Below are 26,779 nucleotides of genomic sequence, written 5' to 3'. Positions count from 1 at the left end.
TTATGATTAAAAGAGCTTCTACACCTAAAATAAGCTGGGCCAAACAAGCCCTTAGACCTTGCGGAATGATGTTCTTCGACGACGGTGAGTTTGCATGACAATGCTTCTAACAAGTGGATTTGGAAACCAAACATTAAAGAAGGCTTCACGATCAAATGAGCTTATAATATTTTGGCCCAGGCTGAACAAGTGATTCCCGTAGAGATTAACAAAATTACTTAGAACAACTTCGCTCCATTGAAAATGTCTTTATTTGTTTGAAGAATATTGTCTAATTGAACTCCTACAAAAAATAATTTGGCTAGGCGTGAAAGTATAGATTTCTTTGATGTGCTATGACGCTTGCAGGAAAGGAAAGAGAGGAATGCTACTCATTTGTTTTACAGCAGTGCTATACGTCACGACTAGTGGTGTAACGAAAAGCAAGAATGCGTGCTTATCACGTGCTAACTAACCCACAACAAGTTTTTATTATTTATTGACAATGATTTATAAACTAAAATAGATTTCAAACAACATAATTTCTTCCCTTCCGTCGCCACAGAGATCTGGGGTTTTTATCACCATATTCTCCATTGAATTTTTTGGGTTTTTTTTTTATACTTCTTCTCCATTGAATTTAGTACACCGGATATAATCTTTTCCTCACCACAAATATAAAATCAAAGGAAATTAGATTTCTCTTGTAAATTCTGGCATGCACCTTCACCTTTCTCAATGATTGTTAAGATTAAGAAATACAAATTGAAAACACTAGGATCTTCAGTTTAATGGAGAATGGGTTGCAATACTGGTTTCAACATGGTAAAAAGAACAAGATGGAGAATGACCTTTATGATGTAAAACATGCACCTTCACCTTCCTCAATGTTGTCTTTTACATCATAAAGGTCATTGAAGAGGGGGATTTGTTGTGGCACTGTGTGTCTGTACATACCTTCCTCAATTTCTTTTATTTTTTTTAATGTACTGTGAAACAAAAAGGAAGAGGAAAGGTAAAGAATGAGTTAAAAGGGCCCACCGAAATTGTTTGCCACATCATTCTTGTGTTTCGTCTTTGGCCAATTCGTGAGATTAAGCATTATTCTTTGTTTTATTATTGTAATTTTTTTGTCAGCTTTGAGATGAAGTGTTAAATTGGTTGGGTATTTATTGTGCTCTACCTATTAATTCTAAAGAGCATACTCTTCACTTTGGGGGTGTTTATATGTTTCAGAAAGATATTAAATAGTACATTCAATTGATTTGACTGACTTGCTGTTGGATTATTTAGAAAGGAAAAAAATACTCGTATTTTCAATAATCAAATGCTATCTTAGGCTCAATTATTGGACAAAGTTAAAATTACAATTTAACAGTGACTCAAAACTTAAAAACCGAGTTTCAATTATGATGTTGATAGGTGGTGGACTCATCCAATGATTTGCATTGCATTGAATTTGATTTTTTTTACGGAGGATATGCACCTTGTTAACTTATCTATGATCAAACATTGATTTTTTTTTAGTTTACAACGAATTAGAGGATCGAATCCAAGACCTCATCCATAGTAACCAAACCTCTTATCATACCACCAGACCAAATCTAATAGCTTAATTTTATTTTATTTTTTCAAACAAACACTAACTTATCAGTATTTACCGACATTATATTTTTTTACAATATTATTTATCTCTTCACTCACGTACTGTTTCTTACATCACATGGAAAGATACCATAAGTAGAAGAACAGAGACACCAGAAAACGTTTAAAACGACAATCCAAAACCACTGAAAACATCAAAAACATAACACAGAAAGAGAGAGAAACAGAAACAAATCACAACGTTACAAGTCAACTACGTCTCACTCTCTCAGAAACACATACAACCTTCAATCATCAAACAAACACAAAACAATAATCAAACACTGTTTCCCTCAACTTCAAATGACACTTTTACCCCTCTCTATTTTCCTCCTTCTTCAGCTTTGACTCACCCACTCTCTCCCACACACTCTTTCTCTCACCTCAATGGACGCCGGCGAACCTCAATTCCGGCGACAAGCTTCCGGCGAGATGGAACATGATCATGAAGATCCAAATCGAACTGGGTCACGACCCGATTCTGCTTCAGATGGAGCTACCACCTCAGCTAATACCTCCGGAGCTAGATACAAGCTGATGTCTCCGGCGAAGCTCCCGATCTCTAGGTCACCGGTTTTAACAATTCCGCCGGGACTCAGTCCGACTTCATTTCTTGAATCCCCCGTTCTTCTCTCAAATATGAAGGTCAGTGAATGACACTTCAATTATTTTGGGTTTCTAGGGTTTTGATTTTGTACTCTGTTGATTATGTAAAATGTAGTATCAATGTTCAATTTTGATCTGTTTGGGATTGTTCAAAAAAGTAAGAAAATTAAATAGGTTAGTTAATTTATTATCAAAATGTGTTTTTTTAAGTTGAATTTGGTCAAAGATGGTATTTTTACTTGACCTAATTGAATTGAAAAGTGGCATATAAAAAATGTGTTGTGCTTTTTTTAGTGTGATTTTCTTGTTGATGTTCACTATACAATTACAGCATATCTGAAGCATTATTCTGATTCTGCTGGAATTAATATTAATATTTTTAGGGCTTAAAATTGATGTGATGTAATAGTTGATGAGTTGGAGATGCTGTGTGTTTCATGTAAAGTTAGAAAATTGTTGTGACTTTGTAAGAGTATATGTGCTTGTTTAATTTGTGGCTAATTTAATTTTGCTTATTTGTTTATTCTCTTTTTATATTGGATGGTGCATTGTTGTGTTTGATCTTTTTCACATGGTAGATTTTATTATTTGAGTGGTTTATGTTGGTACAGTCAGATTCTGATGCTCGCATACAAATTTTGTTTTGCTGCTTTATGCTGAATATGGTATTTTTGTTGGAAATTGGAATATGACTTTCTTTTATAATGGCTCGATTTTTTTTTCAGGGTTGTTTTTTCACATAATGATTCTTCCTTTTGTGTTTGTGCTTTCCCTTTTTAGTTTTTAACGGTGTTATAGGGAGCACGAGAGATTCTTCCACTCCATTTATACATGTGGAAATGGAAAAAATGAATCGATGCATTGCGCCAACGATTAGTTAGTGGATCCATTTTTAGTTCTGTATAACATGGCATTGGAATAGTATAAGGAATGTCGCCAGAGAGATTCTGTGTCAAGATATTTTTTCGTTGAAAGGAATTGATTGTCTTGATGTTCATAGTTGGGGTGGTCCTAACCTAACTTGTGCAGTTCAAGATTCATATGAGAGTGGCTTTTCTGAGTGTGTTTATATAAGTTTCTTAGATCATAATATATTGGGCTATCTTTCATCTTATAGGCACCAAAGAAACATGCGATGTTATTGTGTGGAGAAAATCACCAACTTTGATTATACTTGATTAGTTGATTGTAATCGCTCTTTCTGCATAGGTAGTTGATTTGTATGGTCAACTTAAATGATTTTCTGTGTTTTTTTGTTTTTGTTATTAATTCATCGGTCCATTGAATGCTGTTTAGGGCCATAGGTTTTCTAGAAGTTGTTGTTACTTTGTCCATTTCTTTTTTCATCTCTTTTCCAACTTTGTTTTTATGACAAATTAAAATTCTTTACGATGTCATTTTATATATTTGATTTTATGATTGTTGATCTCATTCAACAACTCCTGCGGTAAGAGGGTTTTAGATTATATAATAACTTTTCTTGTCTCTTGCAGGTAGAACCTTCACCCACAACAGGTTCCCTTCCTAGGCTTCAACAAATAGGACATGGTTTTATAACTTCTTCTGCGTCTGCTACACTTCCTGTAACCAGTGGACGCTTCAATAGTAATACTGTTGATGACGGAAAATACAGCTTCTTTGAGTTCAAACCGCACGGTAGATCAAATATGGTAATGAATTACTTGATATTAGTAAAATTGATGAATATAAGCGTACTAAGGTGGATTGTGGACACACAGACTTGACTTTCACTTCCCCCCCCGCCCCCTTTTAATTTTATCCGATGATAAACTGTACTAATTTAACAAGATAGGATGATTAAGTATACTATTTTCACTAGTCCTTTTCTCTTATTTTTTTGGGTGGTAAAGCGGAAACGGATTTAGTTGTCATGTACAATGTTCTGGTTAATCTTGTTTTGAATATTGCTAATTGTTGCATAGTACTTACACAATGCTCTTCACTTGTCTAAGGTTCCTGTTGACTTTCACAACCATGCATGTGAAAAACCTGCTCAAATAGATGGTCAAGGAAAAGTTCAATCTTTTGTTTCACCATTAGTCAAAAGAGAAATAACTGCCCCTTCAGATGAAATAAGTCTATCATCATCACCTGTTCAAATGGTTAGTTCAGGGGCTAGTGCTCATACTGAAGCCAATTTGGACGAATTAAATCCCAGTGGCAACATACCAACTGGGCTTCAAGCATCACAAGTTGATGGTAGGGGCAGTGGACAAGTTGCTGCCGACAAGGCATCCGATGATGGATACAATTGGCGAAAATATGGGCAGAAGCTTGTTAAAGGATGTGAATTTCCACGCAGTTATTACAAATGCACACATCCTAACTGTGAAGTGAAGAAACTCTTTGAACGCTCTCATGATGGCCAAATTACCGAAATAGTTTACAAAGGAACACATGATCATCCTAAACCTCAACCAAGCCGTCGATACTCTGGTGGAAATGTTATGTCTGTGCAAGAAGATAGATCTGATAGGGCTTCTTTGACTAGCCGAGACGGTAATACTGGATGAATACTTCTCATTGATTCCATTCTATTCTTACTTAGTGTCAAACAAATAACATGACTTTCTTTTCTTTTAATTCTTGAATTGTAGACAAAGGATTTAATAATTATGGTCAGATGTCTCATGCAGCTGAGCGTGACAGTACTCCAGAGCTATCGCCTATAGCAACAAATGCTGATAGTCCAGAGGGTGCAGGGTTTTTGTCTAACCGGAGTAATGATGAGGTTGATGAAGACGATCCTTTCTCAAAGCGAAGGTTTGACGACTTAGACCAGGGTTCTAATTTTTTTGTTGTTTCTTGTACACTTGCTGATCATGAGTTTTTTATTGAGCAGAAAAATGGATCTTGACATCACTCCTGTAGTTAAGCCTATCCGGGAGCCACGTGTCGTTGTACAAACTCTGAGTGAGGTTGACATATTGGATGATGGTTATCGCTGGCGTAAATATGGGCAGAAGGTGGTAAGAGGGAATCCTAACCCTAGGTACGCCCTCACATCGATAACTATACAATATAAACTAAATTTAAGTCCAATTTATTGTGCTTGTTTCAGATTATTTTACAAAAACAAAACCTTAGTTTAAAAGAAAAATATTTCTCCCTTATTTGGATACGATTTGAGAAAATGATTTCTGGATTCTGGAAAAGGGAAAAGAGTTGCATCCTATATCATTTTTGTAATGGTGTTTATTCTAAATTCTAAATCATAACGTCATGCAAGGTTATATTAAGAGTTGTGATATTCATTCAGAGGATTCTATTATCTATTTTTTGAGTCCTCAGTTTGAATTAATTGTGAAATCCAAAGTTAGTTTAAGGTTGATGGCTTGATGCCTGGGAAATCGATGCTGTACACCAGTACTGAATTGGCATTGACAAGTGTCAAATTTTATATTGGGCCTAACTCAACCCTACAAAACCGGCTTGTGAGGTGAGGGTTGCCCAAGCTATATAAACGCTACACAGGCCATATCCTTAGCAATGTGGGACTAAATCCACCCCTTCACACCCAACACGATGAAGGTGTTGGAGGCTGCAATGAAGGCAACCCAAATGCCGCAATTAGACGGATGGGGGCGGACCGCAATGAAGACGGAATTTCCAATATAAAATCTGACAACAAGTGATGATGGTAGGTTAGGAAAATAATTAAATACATTATGGTTAAGGAATCAGTTTAAATGTAAGAACATCATTGCTATGAACAGCAAAGAAACACTGAAATAATTGCAAAATCAAATTAGTACAAGGCTGATCCTATGAAAAAGTTGTAGGTGGAATTAGCATTGACACTTGACAGGTTATAATGGTGGGTTAAAGAGGAACTAAAATAATTACATAACCCTCCGGTCGCTATTATAAGCAAAAAATACTTTTTAGATTCATTAAATAACTGGTATATCTGGTTTATACTATTGACCAGATATATCAATTGTTCAATGAATCTAAAGTGTTTTTTTGCTTATAAGGGTGTACATATTGGCAAAGAAAGCAATTCGATTGTTAGAGCATCACCACTAAGAAAGTAAGAATATGCAAATAAACACAGTGGTAAATGGAGAACTGTTAGATACTTAGATATCAAGAAATTGTAGAGGAATACATGTTTACTTCAATGCTCTCAGGAAAATATGTCTACAAGCATAAGGATGGTTATGGCAGTAGGTTAATAGTGAGTTATAAAGCATTTTAGGGGAAAAGGAGCGGCAATAAGATATTTACTTATTTGCATGATTGACTAGTTTATACTGATTATGAAGATTCTCTTTCAGTTGTTATCATCCCATTAGCCAAATATTGTAGTTCTTCTAGTCTTATAGATTTAAATTGAATACTATCTGAAATTTTGTCATTGTCTATGTTAAATGGATCTCACTCTTAAAAGCTAGTTCATACGATGAGGTGGCCAAACACATTTACATTGCACAGCCCAAAAACTTTGGCAACGTGAGACTTAGATACAACTTCAATACTCAACCTTACAAAACCATCCTAGAATGAGGAGTTGGGCCTAACTCAACCTTACAAAACTTAGATATGGTCTGCTTTTGTATCATTTTCCAAATTCATTGGGCACTTAGAACAATCTTTAATTGACCCCTATGATGGATATACTATATAGTGCCACATGTTTCATGCATCTCAAGTCCTGTGATTGTTACTTTGACTATCAATATGATTGGTGTTTGTCAAATTGCGGCGCTATGGCATAGCTGTATTTGAACTAATCGCCAGTGTTCCACGATATGCTATTTAGCACAAAGTGCTACCAAATAGAGGGTAAACATGCTACACGATATTCTATTTAGCACAAACTGCTACTCCCTCCGGCCTTAATTATAAGCAAATTCTACTTTTTAGATTCATTTGAATACCAATGTATCTAGACTTACTTAAGGCCAAATACATTGATTTTCCAATGAATCTAAAAAGTAGAATTTGCTTATAATTAAGGCCGGAGGGAGTATTTAGCACAAACTAATCGCTTAGTGGAATTTTACAAATTGCTGTTTTATTTGAACTGCGATTGACAGCACTGTATATGATGAAGTGTGTCTAAACATGTCTCTTCTTGTGTTTCCACTGTAATGGAATTTGATTTTGGTGCCTTAGTAAAAACCTCGCATGGAATGTAAATCAAAGCTGTACTTAGATCTTATTGCATCTTTTTGCTTTAGTGACAACATTGTTTTTGTATTTGATAAAAATCTGGGAATTTATTGCATCTTTTTGTATAACCTTGCTGCTTTCCGCAGGAGTTATTACAAATGCACAAATGCTGGTTGCCCGGTTAGAAAACACGTGGAGAGGGCATCTCATGATCCAAAAGCTGTAATAACCACATACGAGGGTAAACACAATCATGATGTACCAACTGCAAGGAATAATAGTCATGATATGGCAGGACCATCAGCTGCAGGTGGACATACAAAAATCCGGCGAGAAGAAAGTGATACTATTAGCCTTGACCTTGGAATGGGCCTTAGCCCAAGAACTGCTGAAAATAGATCAAACAATCAAGGGAGAATGATGCTTACTGAATATGGGGAGAACCAAACTCACAATCACAACAGCAATTCCAGTTTCAAGTTTGTTCATAATACTCCGCCTCCAGTATACTTTGGTGTACTAAATAACAACTCAAATCCATATGGTTCTAGAGAAAATCCGAGTGATAATTCATCTTTAAACCATTCGGCTTATCCTTGCCCACCGAACATGGGAAGAATACTTATGGGTCCGTAAATTGCTTACACAACAAAAATAAAATGAAATTATGAGTATCATTTGGCTTTCCTCTTTTTCGCTGGTAAAGCTTCAAAGGCAAGTTTTCTCTTTGAAAATGCTGATAGTTCTTTTATGTTCCTATCACACTATCTGAGAGCTACCCCTTTGGTATAACTAGCTGTAGTTGTGTCGTTTAAGGTTGACTTTATATCTGATTGTTGTTTTGTATAATTATATATACAAATTCTTCTGTACAAATATGTGAAGCTGATACTAAAGTTGCTTCCACAAGAACCCTTGTAAAAGTGTTTGATTTCAACTATTTATAAGAAATAGCTTTTAGCCTGTTCTTGAACTTTTGTTTTTGTAATTACCTGAGGAGCACTTCAAATTGAGAGAATCCATTTCCGGTTAAACTCAGATGCTATAACTGAGTGTTTATTCAAGTTTGCTATGGTACTTCATTTTGTATTTTTTGTTTTTTTACCATAGTTGTAATCTGGGTTTTTTAAAAAGTCTGCAATGGCAATCAAGGTCATGTTATCATAGTTTTTGATGTTGTCTCATGGCAGCGTGACTGCGATCGAGGCTGCATCAGTGTTTTTTTTTTTTTGACAATATAAAGGATAATGATGCAACTGTTATTGTGACTGATTTAAAGCAACAGTTATTGCCATTTTATGAATCATTTGATTATCTTTTAAGTTGTAAATAAATGCAACACTGATTGAATGAAGCTTCTGTTTCAATAATAACAGCTCATAAATAGTAGAACAATGAACCAACCAAGTGAGGCACATGTGAGTGATTATGTGAAGATCTTGTTTCAAAAGTACTTGTTTCAAAAAATGGAAACATATGAGTGAGTGAGTGGTTGCTTTTAGTACTTGTTTCAACACAATTTTGCCAAATAAGTTGTGTTCAGTGTTCACTGACACTGCTAAATTTATCAATTATTTAATAATCTAAACTTTTACTAGTACTGGTTGTACTGAATTTCCCTTATGAGAGTTGGTTAAAAAAAACAATAAACACAATCACCACATGACATAATTGTACCAATTTGTGCAACACATGTTCAAGGCATTTATGATTTATCACATGGTAGTAGTAATGAATAGGATGATGAAACGTATAGAAATGTATGATTTCCAACAGCTGTGTTGTTGACTAATAATGGATGTGGAAAAGGATTCACATATAAATGTACAGTAAAAGCAACACTCAACACAGTTTTTAACATACTGTTTCTCATCATTGGTTAGATAGAATTTAATGAAATAAACTAAGTTATGTGGATTAGACATAAATTAAGTAGGACCTGGAGTATAAGATAAGATTCCATGAATCCATCAATAGGATTTTTCCATTGACGGAACATATACTCCCTCCAGACATATTATTGGTTGGGTGGAAAGAAAGGGACGAGGAAAGAAATCATGAAAATCGATGAATGAATTTGGACTAAGGTAGTCCAAATTCATTTATCAATTTTCGTGTTTCATTTCCGCTTTCCTTTCTTCACCACTGAATAATTTTACTATACTTCATGATAAAGTGTGACTTGGGAATCATAAGACAATGAGGTAGTTAACGAGTTAAAAAACAAATATAGTAAAATTATCTTAAATTCAACCTCTTAAAAATGTAAACTATACTTTTTTTTTTCAATTACAACTGTTTTTTTTTCCATTTTAACTAGTGCCACTAATTTTAATTACTCTCAAGGTGGTTTATGAACTATTTCAGGAGTTTTAACTAGGTTTCTGAACTAAAAAAAATTGTAACTGAATCACCAAATTTTACTATTTGAGCATGTTAAGAAGTTTCACATTGGTTGTGATGCACATGTGTTAATAAAATAGAGGCAATCCTTACCTTACAAGCCGGTTTTGTAGGGTTGAGTTAGGCCAAAAACTCAATTTTAAGATTAGGAATTCGGTAATTGCAAAATTTTGGCACAAAACAAGAACAGGAAAAAAAAAGAAAGTGATGAGCTGTTATGAACTGCATGATAATTGCTAGAGCTGCAGTGCTGATGGTGATTACAAAGGGATCTGTCACAACAAAGTTGGGAGAAATGCAGTCTAGCTTAGCAAATAAAATTTTGGTAAATACTCACTTCTCTACTTCATTGTTTTTTAATCTAAGGTAAGGAAAATATGTTCTATAAAACACATTGGATAGACAGATTTTACATATATAATCCTTAGTGCTGTTACTAGTATTTGTGACATAAAAGTTTTAAGATACTCTTTTACAAAACAGTTATTTGACTATAATAAGAAGAGTAAATCTATATATAGGAGGATGACACATAGCCTAACATAAAAACCTGCGGTAACAAAAATGAACTGTCAATGGATTTTTCATCTCCAAGCACAAGAAGCAACAAGAACTTGATTCTTCCAACCAAGATATAGTGCACCATCTCTCTCTTCTAGAGTGTAATGTCCACGGTAGCTATCCAGAAGATCCTTGATTGAAGAATTGATGAAGGAGCTCAATGGATAAGGCGTAAATCCAGCCTTTGCGAAACGCATTCTCCACTTACTCATAGGCTCGTGACGTTCCACTCTTTCTTCCCCTTCACAGGCTACCAAGTTGACGACTTCTCGAGCCAAACAGTGCTGTTCGACATTAATCCTCTCTTTGTGATCCCTTGGAAGAACAAGATCAATCGATTCATAAACAGCTGAGTTGTAGTTCATTGTCTCGACAAAACGCTCCAAGAATGGAGCGTTATTGGTATTGAATTCTTGCTCAACTAGAGTCACCACCTTGGGAGATATGTGCTTAGCCAATCGCAACAACCGGTCACGATGATTATGAATGTTGACACTTTCATCCGGCACATGGTGTAGCATAAGCGCAAAATTCACCGCCACAGCTTCACCATGTCGAAGTTCAAAGTCTCCGAGTTGCACCTCAGAAGCAGGAACTCTAACAGCATTGAACTCAAAGGGTACATGACATGACTGTGCAAGCGTTGATAACCTTCCCCCCACTATATCAACCCCTCCTCCGCGCGCATAAGCTGAATACGAGTCGTCAACGCCTGTTATTCTGATCTTTGGGGGTCCTCCAGGCCTGCGAGCAAGAGCCTGGATCAGACTCACCCACTGAGTTCCTTGAGTAATTTGAAAATCAATTATGTGTACTTCACGTTCCTCCTTCATAGCTTCAGCAATTGCTCCATTTGCCGACATATACCCGAACTTAAAGTATGGACATATTTCATAAAGTACATGCATGTAAGAGAGTAGTTCATTACCAGTAGGTTCACTACATTTTAACGATTTGTAGATTGTGCTTCCTGAAGAAGCCATCTTTGAAACAAGAGCCTCCAACATGTATGCTCCCAATCGTTCAACCGGATTGCCCATAATCGATACTATTTTGCGTAACTCGGTAACCATCCATTCAATTGTCTCAATATCATTCTCATCTACGGCTTTTGCACAAGTATAAAGCATCTCTTTCAGATCTCCTTTAGATACCATCTCCATGTTTTTCTTCCACTTCTCTGACTCTAATAAGAACGAAGCAGATTCTTGTTTAACTTCAGCATCGTATGTATCTAGCATGTCTGCGTTAGGTCCGAGCATAACAGATTCCAGCTCTAGCATCTTATGCCTCAAGTCATCAAGGTCGTGTCTCAAGTAAGAGTCATCATCCTCAGGAGAACCATTAACAAATTCAAGAGAATGTTGTGGTCTCAACACGTATGAATTTGACTCTAGCTGTGACACCGGACTATTGTTAGGTGAGAAGCTGAGAGTAGACGGAGAATTTTGGTAAGGGAAACTGTTGTTGCTTGTTGAAGCAGATTCAAAGGTGCCATATGGTTCTAGAATTTGATGAGAAGGATAGAATGTTTGGCTGCTGTTATCAGAGGAAGAATAATTTTCTAAATTCTCACTCGAAGGTAAGCCATATGAGTCCAGATTCTGCACAGGTTCAACGTAGAACCTGCCAGAACCATAAGAAATTTCATGTTTCTGTGATGTTTGCATTGATAAATAATAAGTTTCTCGAGCACTACCAATCAACTTTCTGGCACAAACACCTCAGAAATTTTCCAATAGCCTTCTTTTTCGGAACAAGATTTACTTTCTAAGCTCGGTAAACATTATCCACACTTGTCTTCAATTTTCTGCGGCAATAGCAGCAGTGTACCGAAAATATGAGCTATTATTTCTGCATAAGGAAAGAAATAAACAGTTAGATAAATACAATATCTAACAAGATAATGATTACTAGAACCGTAAACAACGAAAACAAAGATGCAGTCTACTAATATTGATGAAGTAGAAGGTAATATTAATCAAAGAAAAGTTAGATAATAACAAGAATTGAAAAATTAGGTAATATCTATCAAACATGTATTCTAATACCAGAAGAATATGCTTCTTAAGCACAGAATTATGAGCCTACTTGTCACAAACTATTTGAGAGAAAAATCACCTTTTTTAACTACAAGAATCATTTCTAGTGGTTTAATTGTGTTTATTTAAGCTTTTAAAATTAATCAGAACCTAAAAAGTTGGTTTTTAATGATAACGTTACATGCTATTCCAATTAAACAGTACACCAACCCCTCTAAAGTTACAATTTTCAATATTAACTGTTCATATATCACACAATCATATCTTTAACTCAATTAACATAAAAAACTGAAATTTTCAAAAACCCATCATAGGGATTTCCCCAACCCTAACCCCCAAAAAATTGAAAAGCAAATCTAGTAAACAAAAACTCATTAAAGATAAAAAACAGAAAAGGGTGAAAATCATCTCCCAACCTTTAAAAACAATATTTATTATCCATTTTAGCACAAACCCATTTTAACAAACTCATCAAAATTAAACCCAAAAGGATAAAAATCATATTTTTATTTTTTCTGATAATTCAAACAAGATGCATATTCATCAATCATCATCATGGCAAGAACCAAAAACACTTGATAACAAAAATTACTTCCCCTTTACTATCAATTTTAACATAAACCCATTTTCACAAACTCATCAAAACCAAACCAAAATGGATAAAAAATATATTTTTATTTATCTAATACAGTTTTTTTTAACACAAGATGCATCATCATGGCAAGAAAGAAAAAACACTTATAATAAAAATTACTTCCACTTTAACAACAGCTTCATATAAATAAGGAAAGTGAAAAAGTTAAAAAATTTATGCGTCTCTCTCACCTCAAAAAGAAAATCTGATCTGAAACCAGCTTATACACAAGCTTGACCAAGTTGAATTGAAGCTGAAACTGAAATTTGTTAAGATAAGGAGGTTATGGTTTGTGAGGTTTGATATTAAAAGTTAGGAGGAGGAGGAACAGATGGTAAATCACAAAGATTGTTGGTTGTTGTTTTGGTTTGGTTTGGTCCACTATGACTATCTATGAATGAATGAATGAAGTGTCTGAAGTGCGTTTATGCTGTTTTTATACGGACGCCAACAAGGAAAGTCTCTCTCTTCTTTTGTGAAATAAATAAATTATTAATTGTCCTTTTTATTTTTACCAAAATCTTAATTAACACACTTTTTTAAGACAAGGAGTATATATTGGTACGATTCGTACAATTATCTTCTTTCTTCTATTTATAGAAAAATTAAAAATAATAAATCTTCAATATAAGTAGAAAAATGTTTGAAAAATAAATAAATAGAAAAATGTTGAAATAAATGGTGACTAGTATATAACATGGTTAAATATATTGTTTTTGATTTTTTTTCTAATCTATACACTTTCATAAATTGACTGTATTTACCCATTAAATATTTCAATTTTATTTTTAGTTGATTTAAAAATTTCTTTCAAACTATAAGACATAAAATTTGATCTAATGATATGAATTTTGAGTAAGATGCTTAAAATTTTAGATTCGATTTTCATTAACTCTATTGTAAATAAAAAAAAATCTCTTAAATTTTATTTCTTCTTGATATTTTGTATTTTATTTTCAATTTTACTTTTTTTATAAAAGTTCAGGTCAGATTTCAATATACTAGTATTAAACTAAATTTTAAAATTGAAAACAGCGAAACTAAAATTGAAAAATATAATAAAAATTATGATGTTTGACTCCAAGACTTTAGAGACAATATCAAAAAGTTCACGTAATATTATTTTAGTCAAATAGCTGAGGGAAAATTTTAAATGAAAACTCGGTTGTATCAACTGAACTATGAGTTGGTTTAAATTATTTTTTTTTTCTTATCCGGAACAACTTATACAAATAAATAAAATTTTATGTATTATTATAAAATTTTCAAGTTAGTTTATGATAAAATAGCTTATAAAAATATAATATTTTTTTGTGAAAATTTATGAATTAACTCAAAAATTTATTTATTTGCATAAGTTATTTTTATAATCTAAAAAATAAGCCGAATCCACACGGGTCCTATATATGGTCACTGATACTCTCTTAATATTTTAATGAAGAAGAAGAATATAAATGTAAATATTTTGTTTAGTATAAATAAGATATTATCGACGCACAACTACAAATATTGATCCATCGAACTAAATAAAACTGCAAAAAGTGATAAAATTCCCCCTCAAGAGAACTTAACACTGCTACATTGGACCTGCAACATGTCCAAGGTGGCTTATGGAACTGTGACTCCATTTTTTAGCCTTAAAAAATTATATCGTAGTAGACCTCTTAAAAAAGTAAAACAACTAAAATTAAATAAAAAGTCAAATGTTTCTTCGATCCAAAGTGGCTAGTTCCCTTAATGTTTTTGGAAAAAAAATTGAACGAAAAAAATTGTGCCGTCTCAAGCACAAACACAACACGCATATTCTCCTCCAAATTTTTATTGATGTTTTTGAACAAGCCAAATTTTTATTGATGTTGTTTACAGTTCAAATGAAAATTATCCCTTTTATTTATTTTTTAATTTTTTTGTCAAAAGAGGGCCAAAGCCCAAATTATCCCTTTTATATTCCTTGCATTTAAAATCGGAGTTCCAAATAATCAAGACTGACATGTTAAATATTTTCAAATAGTAGTAAAATTGGATTACAAAAAAAAAATAGTAGTAAAATTGGATTTTTTATTTTATGGAATAGTAATTATGCATCGTATCATTAAATTAGCCTACGCGGTTTCGGTCTCTTTCACTCGTTTCCTCGAACATGTGGTGACACCTACCCTTACTTTGTGCTTGTTTTTATCGTCACTTTACTTTTTCATAACAAAGTATGATATATATATATATATATATATATATATATATATATATATATATATATATATATATATATATATATATATATATATATATATATATATATATATATGGGAGTGATCAAATTACACCGGTGTAATATTTGAGTAATGTTACACCGCTCAATAACGCTTTAACGAATATAAATTTTACAAAATTCACCGTTGGATATGAAAGTTTATATCGTATAGATCTTCCATGTAAAATTTTACAAAAATTTAAAATCGTTTGATATGTTTTTGAGATATGTCAAAATTAACGGTATTCAATAAAAACACATAAACCATTAATCTTTATCGATCTCAAAAACGTATCAAACGATTTTACATTTTTGTAAAATTTAACATGGATGATCTATACGATATAAGCATTCAATCCAACGGTGGATTTTGTAAAATTTGTATTCGTTAAATCATTATTGAGTGGTGTAACAGTACTCAAATGTTACACCGGTGTCATTTGATCCCTCCCCATATATATATATATATATATATATATATATATATATATATATATATATATATTACACACACTACTATTTTACAATGTGTTATATAATTTTTCTTCGTTTTTTCTTTCACCTATCTAATAAAATTGAACTTAATTACATTTTTGGTTATCTATGTATTGATATATTGTACTATTTTAATTTAACTTTTTTTCTTCAGTATATTGTCCAACAAGTGCAGAAGAAAATTCTTTTGTAATGACAAACATTAAAACGAATGGTTTTTAATATCAAACATGGTATTACGATCGTTATTCTGACAACTTTTAACGTTGAGCCGTCATATTTGTCCTCACATTAATGGTTGTGGCTTCACCTCGAGGGTCACTTTAATTTCATAAAAAATGTTTACATATCTAATATCTCTTTAAAACCTCTCAATTCACGCTTGTACTGACTTGAATGTCAAAATTAAGTTTTTCTAATATATTAATATGAAAATGAGATTGTTGACAAAATACACGATTGACAAAATGGCCAAAGTCTAATGCTAGTGTGCTCGTGTCTTTGATTTTATTCACTTGTATTGACAATCTATAATATAGAATATGAAATGCAATGGTCGAATTTAAGTCAAAGAAATAAAATATCCACACCATAAGCACAAGACTAGTCTATTATCGGTCACTAATTTCTTAAATAAATTTGTTTTTAAAGCTTAGTTCAGCTGATAGAGATATCACATTATATATGTAGACATTGAAATTTAAAATATTTACTAATTCATCTTAAAAGAGTGAAATTCCGAGTCAAAAAAATAGTGAAATTTTAATCATTAAATTACTTAGAAGAAATTGTGATGAAAAGAGCATAATTCTTTTTACCTAATATTTACATATGACTTTATTTAATTAATAATTAATGCTTGTTGATAAGCCTTCAAATTCAAAGTAGTCCTTTATACAAATTAAGGTAAAAGTCTAAAGCATGCAATGTCAAAGAAATTGAAAGGTGTTGTGGATCGTATTATAATAAATATATAATAATGTCTAAAGTAAGACTCTGAAAAAGGAAAAGAACAGAAAGTAAAAATAGTGATTTAATTCAAGTGATTTTAGGCACATCCTTATAGCCAACATGTCCCATAAAGTTGAAAAAAACTAGTTTATGCAAAAGATATGTGGAAGTTGAGTTGAATCTCTTGTTTCATTTTGTTGTTTTCTGTTTTTATTTCAACACACCAACATGGACGTTATGGTTATTAATGTCATATAGTTGTTGATATAACATGACATCAATTTCTTGTAAGCCTTGCATCATTAATGTGTAATTGTTTTATTTTGTTAGAGGACTAATGCAAAAAGAAAAAAAAAAACACATAAATGAACCCTTGACCTAAAGGGCATGTCTCTCATTTCACTCAATCGATTTATCCACTTATCAGTAATTATGAGTCATACACTTAAGAGACGACCCATACTTCAAATTTGATAAATTGAGTATAAAATGCAAAATAAATCATTCATGTATAATGGTTTTAAATTGTTTAGTTCTATATAAGTTACAATTTTCCACAAGGGACAAACATTTAGATTGTTAGATAAAGATCAAACACCTTTAGATTTTACTCATGTTTAAAATTTATCACTACTCCAAATTAATGACTACACTACTAAACTCCCATGAATCATAAAAATTTCTATTTATTTGAGTCTTAAATTTCCTCTTTATTCTTCACATAAGTCAAATTCTAGCTTTATACTATGCTTGTGACAAAATTTGCTATGATCATCACTAATCACTAATGCTATAAAGTCTAACATCGTGGCTCTTTTGTATTTATTCAATTCAAAGTTTCAAACACCTTAAGACAAGAAATCTTAATTGCAACAAGTCATCACAAAACAAGGCCTTGTGTAGGGCATGTAACTATCATCATAGTACGTACAACACTTTCAACCAAGAAATTTGTCACAAAAGTCTAATATTTCTGCTTGATTTAAATGGAGGGGAATCTAAAATGACATAAAATAGTTTTTTTTTGATACAGGACATTGTGCCCTTAAGGGCACATATTAAGGAGATAAATGTGAAAAAAATTTATTGAACTTGTGGTGTATTCAATTCTCTAAACATTAAATTTTTTTATTATTAAATGCTATATTTCTATTTTTAGGTAGCTTAACATGTGCCCTTAGGGCACAAGTTAACATAACCCAATAAAATATTGGTCATATTCTTTAAAGTTGGTGCAACAAAATTCTTGTGATTAATGAGCATATCAAGATAAGGTTGCAGATTTTGTAGTAGAATTGATTGATGGATGAATGGATGCAGAATTTAACGCGGAGTCTTACTGACAATAAATAAGTCTTTGTTAGCGTTTTCTAATCTTTCAGAATATTTTATGGCTTTAATTTGGTGAAAAATAAAAACTTGTCTAATTTTTGTTGTTGTTGAGAAATGGACACACAACCTTTTTCAAATATATACTTTTCTTTCTTGTTTTCTTAACAAATATTTAGAAATAATTATTAACCTTTTCCATAAAATTAGAGGTGGGAATAGGCTGACTAGGCTTTTCTAATCTTGTCCGGCCTGTCAAAAAATTAAAGGTCTGAGTTTGGTCTATAATCTATCATATGCTTATTTTTTAGATTTGAGTCTGTCATTTTGAAAGCTTAATGTGATCTGTTAGTCTGTTTATAAACCTTTTTCACATGAACATATTAAATAAACAATTATATTATTTTAAATATTCGTATGAACTAATAAACCAATGTTCTTTTGATATTTAACATGATATTTTAGAGATTAAATACATATGTCATCATATTTTAATTCTAGTTAATGATAATACATTTATATATGTCAAAAATTAATGTACATTAATAAACTTAAACTACTGAAAAATTAATAAATTTATAATTTAATCAATGTACGAATTTTAATATATAAATATTAATAGTAATAAAAAATATTATTGATATTAACTTAAATAGGCCGACTTAGTAGGTTAAAATACTTTTTTAATGATCTGCAGCTCAACCTATTTAACTAAATAGGCTTATAAAATTTATTTGGTCTGCTCTATTTAATGTAATAGACTAGCCTGAGCCTACGTAAACTAGGTATTAAAGCCTTGTAGACCGGCTTGATCTATTCCCACTTGCATGAAATATAAGCAAAAGTAATCGCTTATGTTTCATTTTGGATAGTGATGCCATATACTCCCTATTTAACAAACAAAATAATCTTCTATCTTCAAAAAACAAACAAAATAATCTTTTACTCAACCATAAATGGAGTCACTAAAATCTGACATCATGAGTGACATGATTTTATTTGATTATATATAAGAAGCTTCTATGCAACTATAGCTGATTTAATGAAATTTGTATGTCATAATCAAGGAGTACATGGATTTTGAAAAAAAAAATTATAATAAAAAAAAGCATATTTGACCTTAGCTTTATCGAGTATTTATAAAGGAATATGTAACACAAAAATGATAAACAAAAGTACCCCACCACCTGCTACCAATAGAATGAAAATGAAATGAAAATTATTTGCACTTGATCTATGGACTTTAATTCATTGACAGCTAGTTTTGTAAAAAATAAATAAAAATGAAACCTTTAGTTTTGGTTCTCAAATTGGGTATATAGGGAAAAATTAAATTAAATTAATAAAGATATCCTTATCACTGGGTATCACTAGTCCAACTTTTAAAGCAAGGATGTGGAATACCTTCAATTTAATTACTTAAATATTGATTTGACAAAAAATAATAAAAACTCTTGATCACATTTTAATTTTCTTAGTTATTTGTCAATTCAAAATTTTGATTATTCTATTTTTAATTTTATTTCTTGTACTTCAAAGTTTTTTTAGACGGAATGTACTTAAAAGTTAAAACAAGAAATTTTGGATCGCATCTTAAGAGAAGGCTCAAGTGAAACCAAAGGATTGACCTATTTAATGCATGTGAAAAGTTTAACATCAACAAAATGCACTTGAATAAATGATTGATTTAATATTTAAAGAACTAGAAAGTTGTGGTAGCAGAGTTGATGATTAAATTAATGGTGACCGACTCCTTGTATCGAAAGACTCCGTAACATTAGCGGTTAGGTGGCGTGCTCTATGGATGTACGCGAGCCAACAATTAAACAGTGCAAGTGGACATGTTATAAAAAGCTCCGGGGAGTAATTCCAAAATGTATGGATGAACGCACAATTGTTGAGGAGATTGTTAAAAATATCATATCATGTGTATGTGTACGATCCCGTCATGACTCAACACCCTCCGGCATCCCAAGTACTTGAAATGTAATGTCGCGCGATGCCATATTTTTCGTGGCCAATCATCATACATGCTAATGCTATGATCTCTGTCTCCATCATGAATTTGGCTTCTTGAAAACAAAATTTGGGTAGGTGAGTCCTGTTTGAAGGTGAGGTTCTAGCAATATATTGGAAGCTTTAAACTGGACCAACTTTGCTTGGGACAGGTTGTCCTTAAATTTGATGCAAAACCAATTGCCTAGGCTTTTTTCTGAATTTGGCTCCATAGTATCAACCTGTAGATAATCCCTACTCAGTAGACAAAATTGTTCCAAGGTTTTTGTTAGGCATAAAAAACAAAAAATACAGTTCCACACACGAAAAATACAATTGCTTATACTCCTGCTAGGGCGATTGTATTGTACCTAAATTTTGTTGTAATATGTTTTGAGTTCCTAAATGTATAGTTGATATTATCTCTATTAAAACTACATAAGTATAAAAAATGTTGAATTGATAATGACATTATGTTATTAGTTCAACTCTTCCCACTAACAAATAACAATTAAGATTTGTCATTTAAAAACATAAAAAGTTGCAATTTATTTAAATTTAGGCTAACAAATTTATTTAAAATGCTAAAGTTCCAAAGCTGAAATGAGACAATTGTTAGATGCACTTAGTGATAGCGGTTTTGTTTGAATAAACAATTTTCTTTATAGCTTAAATGCTTATCATCATAAACCCTTATGTATAAGTTGTTTTTATATGAAAATTTATATTCAAATTATTTTCGTATAAGCTATATGCTATTTTAATAAGCTATCCGGAAACACTTGTGAAAATAAGGGAGAAACAACTTATGAACAATGTCATGAGCTATTTTTATAAGTTCCGTCAAACGGATAAGTTCAAATATGTCAATCTAAACAGGCTCCATTTATGTTTAAAGATTGTTGCATTGCCAAACTGGAATTAATGTTTAGACCAAAGATTATGAAGGTATGTATTATTATTATTTTTTTTATATGAAACTAAACAATAATTTCTATAAGATGAAAGCCTGACTTTCATTTGATGTAATATGGTGCATCGTTAGATGTAGTCAAATTTGGTGTTGTTAAATAGATGCGCTATACTTTTATACCGAAGTGGAATTTGAACAAATTGCTATTTAGTGTAAAATATTGTCAAATAGTTCATAGCACTATTACTTGGTAAAATTTCAATGAATTGGTATTTTCCACTATTGACAACAATGATCAAATTACAAGTAGTACATTACAAGTATTACATTTTTTCTTACACTTGCGGCACCCTGATTAATCATGTTAAAAAAATGTTATTAATTTAGTTGAACAGATCATTAATTCATTTCACGGTTAAAATTGTGGTTAATTCAACTAGGTGATTAGCCACAATTTCACAATTTTAAACGTGATTTAAATTAACCATCTATTCAACTTAATTAATCACAATTTTACATGTGATTTATCAGAATCCAACAATAACTGACACTATAGTTCACCTAAAAGCCAAAATAGGCTCTTGAGAAAACTATACATTTAGAAGTTTAATATTTTCTTAAATGAATGTCACACTCCAACAATAACTGCAGCATTAAGCCATTAACAATAAATATCTTGAGTAATTATACACAAAGAAAGACACCAAATTCTGCATATAATATTAATTAACTAAACATCAAATATAACCTTACAGAGAAAATGGTTTTGCCTTTTCAAATAACAATAAGGCTTTCCAATCCAAGATATTCTCTATATTTATTCTGAATAACACCCTAGCATTTTATAAGGACAACCATAAAAATTGCTAAAGTAGCCTAAATATCTAGTGAAAAAATTATAGATAAAGACTATTACCACTAAGTTCCTTTCATGTTTCATCAATTGATGAATTTTTTAATGAAAGTTACTACTAACTAGTAACTAACTATTGCATAATCTTCTAGAAACCAAACCAAAACCTTTTGCTAATGTAACTAAAAACTACTATAACATGTAAGAAGATCTTACATGTGTCAATAAGTTGTTAATTCCTTCCACCAATTCAGTTGCAAAAATAGCAGCATCCTTCTTTAGTCTTTTCTGACTAAATTGAATAGCTGTTATGTATGAAACTGAGCTTTTGTAACTCTTTCTCTTTGCTTATGTTTCTGAAACTACATGATTGCTGAAATTCCGGTATCTACTCGATACGAAAACGGGCTGTCCGGGAGATTTAGTCCTTCGTTGCTGCATAAAATAAGTTCAAATAAAATATACAGATACGGAAAGTTAAGAAATTTGATTTGTCTAATGTGAGACGAGCGACCATTGTGGTCTAGTGCACGAGGCTTCCATTAGGTAGGATATCGAGAGGGTAGATGTATGCAGTCTTTATTAAGAAATCTCATATTGGATGTGAGTTAGCCTGAATATGGGTTTATAAGTAAGTGGCAATCCTCACCTTACAGACCGGTTTTGTAGGGTTGAGTTAGACCCAACTCTCAATTCGAAAATGGTATCAAAGCCTCTCGGCTCCAAGATCTGTTGGGCCACCCGCTATTGGGCCACCCACAATTTGTATCCACGCACCAAGCCCAATAGTTCTGGGCGTGAGGGGGTGTGTTAAGAGGTTCTCACCTTACAAGCCGTTTTTGTAGGGTTGAGTTACCCAACTCCCAATTCTAAAAGTCTTATTGCCTCGAGTGGAGTGGTTGTGAATCAAGTGTCAGGTACATATATAATCTATATATTGAAGAATGGATGGTAAGAGATTTTTTTGAAGATTGGGTTCAAACCTTTCCTCGTCAGAGTTATTGGCATTTGTGTACTCAGCTCTGTCATTGCGCGCATAACTAAAAGATTCTGTAGGCTGGACATGGAAATGATCTGTAGGCAAAATGATCTTGATTAGTACAAGTACAAAGAAACACAAACTTAGAATCTATTTGGATAAACAACTTAATTAAGCACTTATAGTGTAATCGTTTATTGTATAAGTCTTATGCATAAGCTATTTCTATAACAAATGAAAAAGATCTATCAAACAGTCGTAAGCTATTTTTATAAGCTGTTTTCTTAAGCTATCCCATAGAAAATTTAATGATTCTAGTTATGCAGATATTTGGACAATACCATTTGAAACTCTTGATCCATTCATGTTGATACCGAAATGGGGTGGAGCAGATAAAGATTTTTGGGATATTTGCAACACTGCAAGACGCCTTCTTTCAAGTTCAAAGATTCGGTCTTGTTCTTCGAGGAGCCTTCTTAGATACCGAGGATTGCCACAATTTCTTGGACTTGAGGCGATTTCAGCATCAATGTCTACATATCGCGGTGAATAACAAACATGATTCTCAAGTCTATATGGATACTTCCTGCACAAGAAAATAAATAAAACAGCATTAATAGTGAATGAGACTTAGTAGATGCCACACAAACATGCACGTGCACTAGAGAAAATAAAACTCGCAATCGTCCATTGAATATTAGCTTTTCTTAATACACCAATCTACAAAAACATGCTATTGAATGAGAATAAATAAATTTACCTGTCAATAAGTTTTGGCTTCTCCTTGTAAGGTTTCACAAGAACCCGAGATCCGCGAACATAGTGAGGATTTCCCTTATCCAAGATCATTTTAACAGTTTCTGGATCAACAAATGTCACAAATCCAAACATCCTTCTCTGCTGACATGGAATTCTTACATCTTCAACATTCCCAAAAGTGCTGCAAAAGGAAAAATGTTAAAACAGGTAGAATTTTCTAATATAAAACCGATAATAAGCATGATAAGTGTCACATTACATCCAAAATATGAGTATTTACCTAAAGTAGTTCGAGACATCCTCTTCTGAGAAAGTGCTATCAGCTGGAAATGTTAAGTAAATTTGTTGTGATGCACTAATATTTTGACAATCCGTCTTTCCCATGAATTTTGGTGCATCTTCCGCTAAAACCACAGCATGCTGCCCATGAGGCCTATTAATCAACCATGACAAGAATCAAATTAAAGTAAGAAAAAAACTCAACCGATCGATTACTTAAGAACACGTATTTAAACGTCCAAGTCTTCACCTGTCAATTAGTCGAATACTGTTTCTCAATCGAATAAGCAGCTTTGTCAAATTGTAGCCAGACTTACCATGTCGCTGACTCTCGGCTAGGTACCCTTCAGCTTGTAGTACCTTCTTATACTTATCATAGTATGCCATTGGTAATGAAGCAATTGAAATAGGATTTCCTCTTTGTTTTAAGAGGTCAACGATTTCCGACTCTAGTTGCGCCAGTGATCCAGGAGAAATCGCTTGTTCGTCATTAGCAGCAGCGTCATTTCCAAACATCTGAGAGAATATCTCAGAAACAGCTTGTCCATGATGATAGAACCTACAACTATTTCCATGCCTACAATATCCTTTGCTGAAATAGTGACATGTTTTGAATGGAAATTCAGTCATGTTTGAAAACCTTCTACCATTTTTTCGATTCAAATTGGCAACAGCTGAAGCATATTCTAAGCAGTAATTATAGTAATCAAAGTTAGCTGTTGTAGAATTTACACTATCTACATGTTGATGATTCTCCGAACCGAACAATGCGGTACGGTTTTGATGTTCATTGATACCTATTGTCATAAATTCTGGATTAGTATTTCCATTATGCAGATTGTAATAGGGAGAGTGAACCTGGAAACTTGCAGGCGAATGATTTCCGGACGAGATTACTGATCTAGTAGCCAACTTTTCAAGCTCCATTCTTGCATTATGGGCAATATCATGAATCAAATGATCTGGAAATGAAGCTAACTTAGCTATCTCTTGTTCACCATTATCTTGCATAAGTAGATATCCAATGATCTTCGTAGCATGTTCTGGCTCAAATCGTTGAATTTTGTCGAAAACAATCCTTGTACACTCAGAAATATCCATATTTTGTCTTGTTACTGCACAAGGTTAAAAAAAAAGTTGCAGATTTAGTTTATGGTCGAATTGATAGTGAGTTTGTCAGAATCACGACATGCCACTGTGACAAGCTACCTTTTGAGGATTCAACAAATCATTGTGTTACTATGATTTTGTCAAACTCATTGTGATTTCCAAATACATACATATCTAATAATAAACCATAAAATTGACACAAAAAACAAAAGAGCTAGCAAGAGATTCAATTCAACAAACCATGTAAAACAAAAAGTTATGATCTTCAACCAAAAGGTACCCTAGGCAAGTGACAACATAACAAGACACAAAAACACCCTTGTAGAGAAATTTTTTTTTCACACACTATCACTAGTTTTTTTCTCAAAAAGGAAGTATTTTTAATGAAAAGTAGAAATTGGGTATATTTGGAAATGCAAAGAGAAAACCAAATAAATAAAAAACATAAAATTGTTCCATTAAAAGCATGCATTTCATACAAGCAAAAAGTCACATACAAGAAAACCATGCCATCAATTTTCTAATTAAAATCCACTACTAGCATTTCAAATTTTGATCTCAAAGAGGAAAAATGTTACCAAAAATTCAACAATCTCAAAGATCCTTTTGTTAAAATAAACAAAATTTATAAAAATTAAATTAAAAATATAAAATAAAAAACCAACAAAATTTGCAAAGGTTCATAATTCATACCTATCAAACAGAGGAAGACCAAAAACAGAAAGCAAGTGCTTCAAGCACAAAGCTTTTCAACACTTGCTTATTCCATCACCAAATTTGTTCACTTTCCTACAAAATCATGACCTTCATTTTACAATCATATAAACCACATAATTGTTGTTCATAACCCAAAATGTAAAAAGATTAAAAAATGGTTAATATATATGAAATAGTGAGAATTGAAATGCAAATGTAATGAGACAAAGGGATTGAGTGGTTTTTGTGTTGTCTATTTAAGTGTAGTTATAGGAAGTAACCAACAACCACAGTCTAAGCATTAACACAATCTTAGTTTATCTCTCTGACTCTTTCAGTATGTGCTGTCTTATCTATATTTGGTTTCCTTAAAACCAGTATTGAATATCACATCCACCTGTTCAAATATCATTGATTTTAGGCAATATTTTTTGCTTCTTACTCGATGATATGACCCTTACTTATTCTTCTACTGTGTCACTCACCAATCACATATGCCATTTAATTATTTTTTATGATAATGTTTTTTTTGGCAAGTTTAATAAAAATATTTTAATTGTTTTTTTAATTATATGACTTTAAAACACTAATAAGACACTAATTTAGCAAGTATTTTTTTTTAAAGAATCCAATGGCAAAAATTACCCACTAAGTATGAAGATGTTACCGATTTTCATGTGCAAGTTGAGCTTCATGAACCCAACTTGGAGTCCCACATCGGAAGTTATAAACCTGGTGTGTGAGAGTTTATATATGATTGAACAATTCTCCCTTTTGAACCCTAATTTTTAAGGTGTAGCTAGGTTTAATCCATATCAAAAGAGTGGCCAAATTCACGCACTATAGTTTTTTATTTTTTTTCCTATTGGAAAAGGGGACAACTTTTATTAACGGCCATTTGATAAACTATCTTGGAGGAGATTCCAAGTTCCAACTTAAAATTACAAAGCTATATTTTTACCAATAAGTGATTGAAAAAAATTCTACTTGCGTACTTAAGATAAAAATTTACACTTGAGTATTTAATTATTGGTGTTGATGAATTTTGACTGAATTGACCCTATTTTGCCAAGGAGGGGGCCGCATCAGAGGGCTTGATTTCACTTATCCATCAGGCGGTGGGTAGAGGAGATATTCATGGGGGTGAAGATTTGTCGAGGG

The 26,779-nt window shown here is 32.4% G+C and overlaps 3 protein-coding genes across 5 annotated transcripts; 1 reads left to right on the top strand and 2 right to left on the bottom strand.

Annotated features, from left to right (window-relative positions):
• Window positions 1-1,695: 1,695 nt before the first annotated feature.
• On the top strand, window positions 1,696-8,337 carry LOC123918900 (probable WRKY transcription factor 20). 3 transcript variants are annotated; one of them, XM_045971074.1, is made up of 6 exons: window positions 1,696-2,268; window positions 3,723-3,899; window positions 4,203-4,749; window positions 4,848-5,013; window positions 5,093-5,242; window positions 7,515-8,337. In XM_045971074.1, the coding sequence occupies exons 1-6, from the start codon at window positions 2,011-2,013 to the stop codon at window positions 8,002-8,004; spliced, it is 1,788 nt and encodes a 595-aa protein (XP_045827030.1). In that variant the 5' UTR covers window positions 1,696-2,010; the 3' UTR covers window positions 8,005-8,337. The 3 variants fall into 3 exon arrangements, with proteins under 3 accessions (XP_045827030.1, XP_045827031.1, XP_045827032.1); XM_045971075.1 differs by having other exon boundaries at window positions 1,697-2,268; window positions 4,887-5,013; XM_045971076.1 differs by lacking the exon at window positions 1,696-2,268 and adding an exon at window positions 3,122-3,438.
• Window positions 8,338-10,170: 1,833 nt separating this feature from the next.
• Window positions 10,171-13,455, bottom strand: LOC123918899 (scarecrow-like protein 21). Its single transcript, XM_045971073.1, has 2 exons — window positions 13,200-13,455; window positions 10,171-12,186 (listed from the first exon to the last, which is right to left on the bottom strand). The coding sequence occupies exon 2, from the start codon at window positions 12,000-12,002 to the stop codon at window positions 10,356-10,358; it is 1,647 nt and encodes a 548-aa protein (XP_045827029.1). The 5' UTR covers window positions 12,003-12,186; window positions 13,200-13,455; the 3' UTR covers window positions 10,171-10,355.
• An 8,032-nt stretch (window positions 13,456-21,487) lies between these two features.
• On the bottom strand, window positions 21,488-26,187 carry LOC123918898 (zinc finger CCCH domain-containing protein 18-like). The gene is made up of 7 exons (XM_045971072.1): window positions 25,616-26,187; window positions 24,063-24,927; window positions 23,814-23,966; window positions 23,535-23,714; window positions 23,116-23,360; window positions 22,779-22,869; window positions 21,488-22,230 (listed from the first exon to the last, which is right to left on the bottom strand). Exons 2-7 carry the CDS (start codon window positions 24,911-24,913, stop codon window positions 22,158-22,160), a joined length of 1,593 nt encoding a protein of 530 aa, XP_045827028.1. The 5' UTR covers window positions 24,914-24,927; window positions 25,616-26,187; the 3' UTR covers window positions 21,488-22,157.
• Between the last annotated feature and the right edge of the window lie 592 nt (window positions 26,188-26,779).

This window comes from Trifolium pratense, linkage group LG3 (genome assembly GCF_020283565.1).
Source record: "Trifolium pratense cultivar HEN17-A07 linkage group LG3, ARS_RC_1.1, whole genome shotgun sequence".
Taxonomy (NCBI): Eukaryota; Viridiplantae; Streptophyta; class Magnoliopsida; order Fabales; family Fabaceae; genus Trifolium; species Trifolium pratense.
This window is presented reverse-complemented; position numbering and strand designations above follow the sequence as displayed.